At 47.6% G+C, this 10341-nt stretch overlaps 1 protein-coding gene across 8 annotated transcripts in view; it reads right to left on the bottom strand.

Moving 5' to 3' along the window:
• Positions 1-5048: 5048 nt before the first annotated feature.
• MYORG (myogenesis regulating glycosidase) overlaps positions 5049-10341 on the bottom strand; it is a gene marked incomplete at its 5' end in the record, with an annotated part of 29491 nt that continues 24198 nt past the window's right edge. For all 8 annotated transcript variants that reach the window (XM_081272239.1, XM_081272243.1, XM_081272241.1 and 5 more), the window contains one exon: positions 5049-8963. In XM_081272239.1, coding sequence (XP_081128365.1) covers positions 6746-8963 — 2218 coding nt within the window. In that variant the 3' untranslated portion in view covers positions 5049-6745. The remainder of the gene's footprint in view (positions 8964-10341) is intronic.

The following is a 10341-nucleotide window of genomic DNA, read 5'->3' as shown; positions in this document are numbered from 1 at the left end:
CTGAGGATTGAACCCAGTGCCTCACATGTGAGGCAAGCACTCTACCACAACCCCGACTTTTAAAATTTTTATATATAAATATAATATGTTGTTTGTCTTTGTGTGCCTGAATATTTCACTTAGCATAATGTCTTCTGGGTTCATTCATGTCACAAATAATAGGATTCTCTTATTTTTAAAGGCTAATGGATATTTTTTTTTTTAAAGAAAGAGTGAGAGAGGAGAGAGAGAGAATTTTCAATATTTATTTTTTAGCTTTCGGCGGACACAACATCTTTGTACGTGGTGCTGAGGATCGAACCCGGGCCGCACGCATGCCAGGCGAGCACGCTACCGCTTGAGCCACATCCCCAGCCCCAACTAATGGATATTTTTAAAGGCTAAAGGATATTCCTTTGTGTATGTGTGTGTGTGTGTGTGTGTGTGTGTGTGTGTGTGTGTGTTCTTTATCCATTTATCTATTGTGTTAGTCAGCCATGTAGCTGTGACCAAAATACCTGACCAGAACAATTTACAGGAGGAAAAATTTATTTTGGGCTCACAGTTTCAGAGGTTCAGTCCATGATGAGGCTATTCTATTACTTTGGGCCCCAGGGGATAGAATACAATGGCAGGAGGGTGGTAATGGAGAAAACTGCTCACCTCTTAGCAGCCAGAAAGCACAGAGAGGAAGGGGAAAGGGCCTCAGGGAAGATGAACCCTTCCAGGGCATGCTCCGGTAATCCAGCTCCATCAACTATGCCCCATTCTCCTACAGTTACCATTCAAATTAGGATGGACTGATTTGGTTACAGCTTTCATAATCTAATAATTTTATCTCTGAATATTCCAGCATTAACACAGGAGCTTTTGGAAGACACCTTATATCCAAACCAAAACATCTGTCAATGCACATTTAGATTGATTCCAAATCTTAGCTCTTATGAATAATGCTTCAATGAACATGGCAGTGTAGCCTTGCAGCCTTGACATACTGATTTTATTCCCTTTAGATATATACCCACAAGCAAGGTTGCTGAATCTTTTGGTAGTTCTATTTTTAGTTCTTGGAACCTCCATACTGTTTTCCACAATGTCTCCTTTCTTAGTACAGCTATAAGATTATAGCTGTAAATCTCTCTCAAGTACTGGTTTTAACATATTTTCATTTTAATTCATCTCAAAATATTTTCTAATTTCTCTTGCAATTTTAATTGATTGATACTAGGGATTGAACCCAGAAGTGCTTAACCTTTGAATCACATTCCCAGCCCCCCCTCCTTTTTAATATTTCTTTTAGTTATGCATGGACATAATATCTTTATTTTGTTCATCTGTTTTTATGTGGTGCTGAGGGTAAAACCCAGTGCCTCACATGTGAGAGGCAACTTCTCTGCCTACTGAGTCACAATCTCATTTTGAGACAGGATCTTGTTAAGTTGCTTAGGGCCTCACTAAGTCTCACAAAATTGCTGAGGCTGGTCTCAAATTTGCAATCCTCCTGCTTTGGTCTCTTTGAGTTGCTAAGGTTACAGGCACATGCCACCATGCCCAACTGTCCTATGCATTATTAAAAGCCAATATTGTTGTATTATGTGCACAAATATGTAACAACAAATCCCACCATTATTTACAACTTCAATACTCCAATTTAAAAAATGTGGAACAAAATGTGGGTATTGAAGCTGTGCATTGTAGCACATGATATAATCCCAATTACTCGAGAGACTGAGGCAAGAGGATTGCAAGTTGCAGATCAGTTTCAGCAATTTAGTGAGACCCTCTCTCAAAATAAAATAAAACAAACTGGGGATGTAGCTTAGTGGTAGAATGCTTCCTAGCACGTTTGAGGCCCTGGGTTGGATCCTGAACACACACACACACACACACACACACACACACAGGCGCGGACGCACACACAAAATGTAATGAAGTCTCCAGCTTCTTTGGTTGACTTGTTTGGTTGACAGTTTTTGCTCCATATGTTTTAGAGCTTTTTTGTTACACCCAACTTTATGCTAAACAAGAACAATACTAAATCATAATTGATAATAATTGAAGTTCATTAAAAAATGTCACATTGAAAGTTGGTCTTGGTGCTGTGTACCTGTAGTCCCAGCTACTACGGAGGTTGATACAGGACAATCATGAGTTCAAGGCCAGTTTGGACAACACAGGCAAAATAGTGAAACCCTGTCACACACACACACAAAAAATAGTGAAACCCTGTCACCAAAAAATAGTGTGTCAAATCATATATGTGCTTATCTTGCTTAAAATCTTGTTTATCAGGCTGAGGGTGTAGCTCAGTGGTAGAGCACTTATGTAACATGCACAAAGCCATCTCCAGCATCACAAAACCAAACCAAACCCTTACTTATCATTTTTTTTAAGAGAGAGTGAGAGAGGGGAGAGAGAGAGAGAGAGAGAGAGAGAGAGAGAGAGAGAGAGAGAGAATTTTTAATATTTTTTTTTTATTTTTTAGTTCTCGGCGGACACAACATCTTTGTTGGTATGTGGTGCTGAGGATCGAACCCTGGCGCACGCATGCCAGGCAAGCGCGCTACCGCTTGAGCCACATCCCCAGCCCCCTTACTTATCATTATATATCAATTTTTTCTTTTAGTTTTTTTTTTAAAGAGAGAGTGAGAGAGGGGGGGGAGAGAGAGAGAGAGAGAGAGAGAGAGAGAGAGAGAGAGAGAGAGAATTTTTTAATATTTATTTTTTAGTTCTTGGCGGACATAACATCTTTGTTGGTATGTGGTGCTGAGGATGGAACCCAGGCCGCACGCATGCCAGGCGAGCGCGCTACCGCTTGAGCCACATCCCCAGCCCTCTTTTAGTTTTTATACACAGATTTTTAATAGAAAATAATTTATTTTGTGCTTTTGATTTTCCTGGGAAACATACAAAAACCACAAGTAAGTCTAATAAAATTTTAATATACACTCAAAGCCTCTCTTCTTCTGAACAAGGGCCATAAAGTCCTAGTCTGACTTTTGTGTCATGCCTGGAGAATGTGAGGCCCATCCAGAATTATTAGTGATGAGAATTAGGGAACCAGGGTGGAGTCCAGGATGGTTATGCCTGAGAAGCTCAGAGGTAAAGCTGTGAGTGGAATGAAAGCATAGTACAATTGAGAGGCCAGTTACAGGCACTGGGGAAGAAAGAGGGAACAACTATCTTAAGTGAAACAGATTATATCCCTGGGTCTGAATGTACTGGAACCAATCATGGTCTGGCTCATAAGAGCTGGGAGGTTTAGAAAGTGACCTATATCTCTTGCAATATCTCAAGTACAAAGATGAATGTGCAGGGAATTAAGCACTTCTTGTCCACTGCAGGATGGACTCCTGGTGGATGTTGGCAAAGATGCCTGATAAATATTGTGAGAGGTAGTGAAGGTAGGTGGTTCGTCTTAATTTTGAATTTGGTTTCATCTATGAAGGGACAGGGATGAGATCTCAATTTCCTCCTTTAATATGGGGTCCTCCTAGCTCTAAAACATCTCCTTCTGGAAACTTTCTCTAATAACTACCATCCTATTTCACCACCCTTGCCCAAAGAGGCTCCCTCTCAAGTACTACCTGTTTCCCCACTACGGACTCCTCCAATGGTGAAGAAGCATCAGATGAACTTATCCCTACCAGAATGGGCTTAAGTTCCCCCCTATTAAGGGCATGGAATAGAAGTTTTAGAAAAACAAAATGCCCTCTTGACCTTCAAAACAATGCCTTATGTCTCAATAGAAAGCACTTGCTTGAATTGAAGACCTAAAGGAATGAATTTATGATGGGAGAATTTCTGTTGAAATTCTTGTGCTGGTATGGGAATCCCAGATAAGGCTTCTGTATTTGAGGAGTACAGGCTGACCTCTCTAGGAATCCAGCCCTTGGCCCAGCTGTTTCTTCTTTTCTACAAGAGGGTTGAAGGGCAGAGCCAGCTCCTGCCCCTGTCCCCTTGAGTTTCTGCTATAGGTGCACAGAAGAACCTGCTCCCAGACTCCCTCCATCCTGCTTTGCTTTCCACCCCTCCCCCATCCTGCTTGGGACTGTGAAATAGGAAGTCGAGAGACTGGACTTGAGAGGGAAAAACAGCACAAGGATACAGAGCACAAGAGGCACAGTCCCGCTGAGCCAAACAATGGCAGGAAAGGAAGCCACCCAGTAGCCACTGCAGTTTTTCTTCAAGGCTAAGTCTGAGCAGACCTCTCCTGGCAAGCATATTATACAACTATTTCAGAACAGAAGGTAGTATTTCTTCAAATGCTTTTCAAAATAGGTGTGTGTGTGTGTGTGTGTGTGTGTGTGTGTGTGTGTGAGAGAGAGAGAGAGAGAGAGAGAGAGAGAGAGAAACAGACAGAGGTATGAGAAAGATCCAGATCTTTGAAGACTTGAACACCAGAGTTTGGATCCCCACCTACTCAGGACATGATTGAATTTCAGAAAGATTTCCTTGGCTGCTGTGAGAATTGGATTTAAGGGTTTGAGAGTGGAAAGAGTTGGGAGGTCACTGCATAGTCCCCCCTTTCAATTTTGAGGCAGTCAAGGCCAGAGGCTCCCAAGAACACAGGGTTGCAGAATGGGAGCCTACGCCTCAGTCCCAGGTTTCCTGCAGTGGTCATTCAATCCCTCCCCATTACTTCTAGGGAAGGAAGCTTCCCATTGCTGCATATCAAATACCCCTCCCAATCAGACATAGGGGAGACCTGTTAAAAGCTCCTTGGAGGACCTTTGGGACCTCCAGATCCAGATGTGCAGGGAGAGAGACAAACCTAGAATGCATCAGAGTTGCTGGCAAGAATGGGGGACAGATAGGACAAGACTGGAAGGGGCTGGGAACTGCGATCTGGAAGAATTCTTGTGTGTGCGGGCGTGCACAAGTGCATGCATGTACAATATTAGGGATTGAGCCCAGGGTGTTCTGTCACTGAACTGCATAGTCCCTCCCTTTTAATTGTGAGACAGAGTCTCCCTAAATTGCCCACACCGGCTTCAACCTTTGAATCCTCCTGCTCTAGCCTCCAGTGTAGCACCAGAACCCTTGTTTTTAAGCAAGAAAACAAGAAATATTATAATAGCTACCTTTTATTGAGCACCTACTTTGTGCCAGGCACTTTACATAGTCTGTGCTTATAATTCTCACAATGATCTCAGAGGTAGGCATCATTATCACTTTTTATGTATGAGGAAACTGAGATAAGTTTAAGCAGCTTGTTTAAGATCACACAGCTGATTGATGAGTGATATAATGGGCACTGGAGATGTGCATCTGTGAAGGACCCAAGGCCTTTGACAGGTATTTTCCACACTAAGAAAATAAAGGGGAGAGGCCAGGGCTGTAGCTCAGCGGCAGAGCGCTTGCCTAGCATGCGTGAGGCACTGGGTTCAATCCTCAGCACCATATATGACTACAAAAAAATTTTTTTTTTTTTTTTTAAGAAAAGAAAGGGGATAGAGCGGTGGGTGAAGGGAAGAGTTCTCTAGGGGGTGGGACACTAGTTCTGCTGTCAGAGCTGTTGAGGAAAACTGAGCTCCACTTTGCTTTCCCACATCTCCCCTCTGACAAGCCATTCCTTCCCAACAGTCAGCTACAAAGTCAGGAAAAACTCTGGCTGAGATTGATCTTCTCAAAAAGGAAAAATGACTGAGATGAAAGACCTTACTTACCCTGTATGTGTATTGGCAGGTGTCACTGTGTGCATGCGGCTCCAGTGCCAAAGCATACCACTGCCAGAATAAGAACACTGCTCACTTTCAGGTCACACTCCTGCCACATGTGCAGAGTGAGATACCAAAGGAATAGTTAAAAGAGTTGTTTTATCCTACCAGAGTCCAGGGAAACCACCTGGGAGGGGGCCAGGTCAACAATCAAAGCCTCAAATTTGCCCCTTGACCCCTTCCTCCAGGCTTATCTAGCTTCAGGGATATTGTGTTTATTCTGTGGATTCAGGGACCCATGGTGTGTGCCATTCTCTCTCTCTCTTTCTCTCTCTCACACACACACACACATATACACACACAGAGTTCTTGAGTTAAGGCACTAAGTGTGGTCTGCATGGCCCTGGAGTCTGTGCCCATCAAGCACTTATAGCCAGTGACTGAGCCCATGTGTGTACACAGATGGGTTAGTGCAATATTAGGAGTCTCTTCACAAACAGGGACAAAAGTGGTGACTCTGGGCTAGGCCTTCTGTTCCCTAAGAGGGAACCTTCTGTCTCCTTGTCAATTGTTGAAACACCTGACTCTTCTCCCCAGCTGGAGTAGAACCAAGTTAGCCACAGTTCAGATATGTGCTGTGAACTCAGGGCCTGGCTTCTAACACCAACTATGTACACTTTCTGAGTGTGGCAGGGAATATTTGGGGGACTTTTAGGAGGACAAAGATGGCCACGAAGGCCAGGATGGAGGGGAGAGGTTTCTCTTTGTGCTTTTAAAACCGGACCATAAGTAACAAACAAACAAACAAAAAAAGCCAATCTTTCTCCTCTGAGCTCTCTGACTCCACCTCAGGAAAGAGGTTTCTGTAAACTGGAGTAAGCGTAGAGGTTAAGGGAGCTATTAGGATTGTGCATTGGTGCCAGAGGTTGATTTGATGTCCCCTGCTTCGTTCCCACCTACAGCAGTTGGCTCCAGCACATTTAGTTCAACATAATGGGTATTACAGAGGTGGAGATCTCCAGAGATGTATGTTCGGGTGTGATGGAGTTAAAGATCTGTATGAAAGCTAGGGTTAGAGCTGTGGGGTTCCTGGGCCTTGGGCTGAGTCAGGACGCCCAGGTGAAGTAGGCAACCTCGTCCAGGTCGACGGGGTAATCAGTGAGCAGCACTGGCGTCTTGTCGAAAAGCTCGCCCTTGTAGCTGCGCCACTTGCCAGCAGGCAGGTAGACGTCGCGCTCCTGCTTGCCTGGCTCCAACACCGGCGCCACTAGCAGCGTGTCCCCGATAAGGAACTGAGAGTCAATGCGGTGAGCTGTTTCGTCGCCGGGCGCGATCCACCAAAGGGGGCGCACTATGGGGTCGCCAGTGTCCGTGACCTCACCTGCGAGTTCCAGCAACAGCGGTGCCACAAGCGAGGCCCGCAGCGCAGCGAACTTGTGTGCAATGGCCACCACTTCTGCGTCATATTGCCAGGGCGGGATTGAAAACTGCATGGCTGGCATGAAAGCGGCCACCTCCAACCAGCGCACGTAAAGCTCGCGCTCGGGTCCATCTCTGCCGCCAGCTGTGCGCTCAGGGACTGCGTTGCCACCCACCATATCCGGCAGGATGAATGGGTAGCCCAGCATGCTGACGGTGAGCACCGCTGGGATGAGCGAACGCAGCCCCAAATCATAGCCCCACACCGAGTCGCGGTCCACCAGGCGGAAGAAGCATGAGATGTTCTGTGACTGGTAGCCCACACGGACCTCGGCCAGTGAGAAGAAAGGCAGAGCCATTTCAGTGTAGCGCCGGCTCCATACGCTGGGGTCAGGCAGCGATCTATAGGTGCTGAAGTCCCGCGGCAGGTAGCTGACTTCACCCGCGTCGAATTTAAAGGAGGCCACAGCGTAGCGCGAACGCAGGCGTCTCAGGTGTCCCTGAAACCAGTCGCGGGCTTCTGGGCGCGTGAAGTCGAGCACCGCGCCAATGCCATTCCACCATCGCACAAGCGCTGGCAGCCTGCCTGTGGGTTCGCGCACGAACAGCTCACGCTCCACGCCCTCGCCAAAACGTGAGGAGTTGTAGTTGACAAATGGGTGCACCCAGAGTGTGACACGGAAGCCAGCGTCTCGCAGGCGGCGGAACATGTTGCTGGCGTTGGGGAATTTGGCCTCGTCGAATTCGAAGTCGCCGTAGGCTGGTGTGTACATGTCGTCAATTTCCAGGTGGCTGCTATTGAAGCGGTGCTGGCGGATCTGCTGAGCAAAACGCAGCACCTTATCCTGGTCCACAGCACGCCCATAGAGAGCCCACGTGGACCAGATAGGGTCTCTGAAGGCCTCGGGCGCTGGCACCCTTGATGGTTTGTTGAAGTAACGCCGCACCATGTACTTGTGGATGGAAGTGACGTCTGAGCCGACGCATACCCGGTAGCTGAGCTCTGGTGCTGCGGTGCGTCCGGCAGGCGACTTGTAAGGCGTGTCGTGGTAGCGGGCCTGGAGCCGCATCGAACGCTCCGTGCTATTCCAGCCCAGGTGGAAAGGCACCGAGTCGTTGACTTTGATGGCAGCTGCGCGAGATGATAGCCAATAGCGCTCAAGTATGCCCCCAAATGCGGCGTCAGAAGAGTAGACATCGCTAGTGACAAATGGCTGCGGCTCCAGATGGCCGTCCAGGCGGATGGGCCAGTGTTGCGTCCTCATCTCAGCACCTCCATACCAATGAGCAGCCTCATCGCCCAGGAACATGGCATGCTCCACCGCACGTCCCGGGGCTGCTTCCTCCCAGCGCACGCGATAGCACATGACGGTGTCCTTGGGCCTCACAGTCTGGATGAAGAAGTGCAGTGGGCGCCCATCCGCCGTGCGAGAGCAGCCAAGCAGGGCGCCATCGCGGCTGCAGGAGTCGAGGTCCAATGCTCCAGAACGGAAGGCTAAACGGAAGACTTGTTCGCCCTTCTGATTGCGGATGGAGAAGCCGCCACGGTTGAGGTCCAGCAGCTCTGCGCGAAGGCGTTCTGCTTTGCGTAAGGAAGCGCTATAGTAGCACCAGGCCACTACTGCGGCCAACACCAGCAGCAGCCCCAGCACCGCGGAGCCCAGTAGTGGCCTCAACTCTTTGGACGGCTTGGGCTTGGAGGGAGAGAAGTTGTCGGGCAGGAAAGTGTACATGGCCGTTGCTTCGACAGCCTCAGAGCTTTTATGGCCTGTGTGGTGACCAGGGCGGCGGCGGGGGTAGGCCTGGCTCTTCTCTTGAAGGTTCTGGGGCATCAGCCTCCAGCTAAGGAAGGAGCTGGTAGTTGGTCCACTTGACCAAGCCCATCTGAACCTCACCTGTAGGACTCTGAAAGCGGGGGAGGGGAGTAGGGAGGAGGGTAGTAGGGAGGGAGGGAGTGGGAGAGAGGGAAAGAGGGGGAGGGAGAGAGAGAGAGGAGACTGAGCTTTCTCATTCCATAATATTTTCATTTGCTGTGGCACAATGGGTACTAGAGATGTACTGGAACCTAAGGTCTTGATGAGTAGAAAAGATGACACCAGGACAGTCTGCCTGGGTCCTACCTGTCCTTTCTCATGGGCTCCAAGTTCTTGACAAAATGAGTCAGGACTCTGAATGGGGAGAATCATGTAATTGGCAGATAGCATGCTTCCCCTTTTTCCTGATGGAGAAACAAACCCAGAAAGGGTCAGGGTGCTGTCCTAGACCACTGGATAAGTCAGGCCTACTGGGTGACACATGGAGCAATTCAGGTTTAAGAGGGATGGAAATGGAGAGAGTCTTGTCTCCTAAAGGCAAGGCCATAGTAAGAGAGGGGGATGGTCCAGCCAGTTCCTTGAGAACCCCCATATCAGGAATTCAAACCAGAGGTGCTTTACCACTGAGCTGCACCCCTAACCCATTTATTTATTTATTTTTGAGGCAGGATCTCACTAAGTTACTCAGGCTGGCCTTGAGCTTGCAATCCTCCTGCCTCAGCAGACCCAATAATTGGGATTACAGGGGTAAGCCACTGCACCAGCTCCTTGAGAGTTTTAACAGGGCAGTAGGATAGCTTCCCTGTACCCAGAGGGGAAAGGAGGAAGAGGAGACAGCTCAGGCATGGAATTTTATCTTGAGTTAGAAACCAGATGACATTTTGAAATTAAAGAAGATAGTCCAAAACCAGACTCAATCCCAAGGCTTGGTTTAAAGGGAGGCAGGGGTTAGTGCTGGGGTCAGGATATGCCTTCTCAAATCAGCCCCTTTGCCATCAAACCCCACCTAGTTCTGAATCATTAACCAACATTCCCTTTCTCTGCCCACCTTCTTTCTTTGCTGCAAACATAACATCTGTGCATCACCTGCTTCCTAACTTTATCTCTACCACTTACCCTCTGTACTGCTGTCCCTGCTCTAGTTTGGATACTGTCACTTCTCCCCTATACTATTGCAACACTTCTCCAGTAGGTCTCCCTACCCCCAACTTCTTTTCCTCTAGTGTCTTCTGCTCACAACAACTAAAGTGATCTTTCTAAAGCACTTATCAAACCACATCTGTGCTTACTTCAAGAGACGCTCATGGTAAAATTCAGATCTGCAAGCTTTGAAATCAAGGTTCAAGACATTCCTTAGCTACCTTTCTGATTCTATCTCCAGCCAGGCCTGTCCAGTGACTTATCAAGTGCATTCTCTCAATCTAAATTTTTTCAGGCCACCTGCTTCAGAAGATTTCACACTCGGCCTG

Source organism: Spermophilus citellus (genome assembly GCF_964194105.1).
Source record: "Spermophilus citellus genome assembly, chromosome: 2".
In the NCBI taxonomy this organism is placed as follows: Eukaryota; Metazoa; Chordata; class Mammalia; order Rodentia; family Sciuridae; genus Spermophilus; species Spermophilus citellus.
Note: the sequence above shows the minus strand (reverse complement) of the source record. Positions and strands in the feature narration are given on the sequence as shown.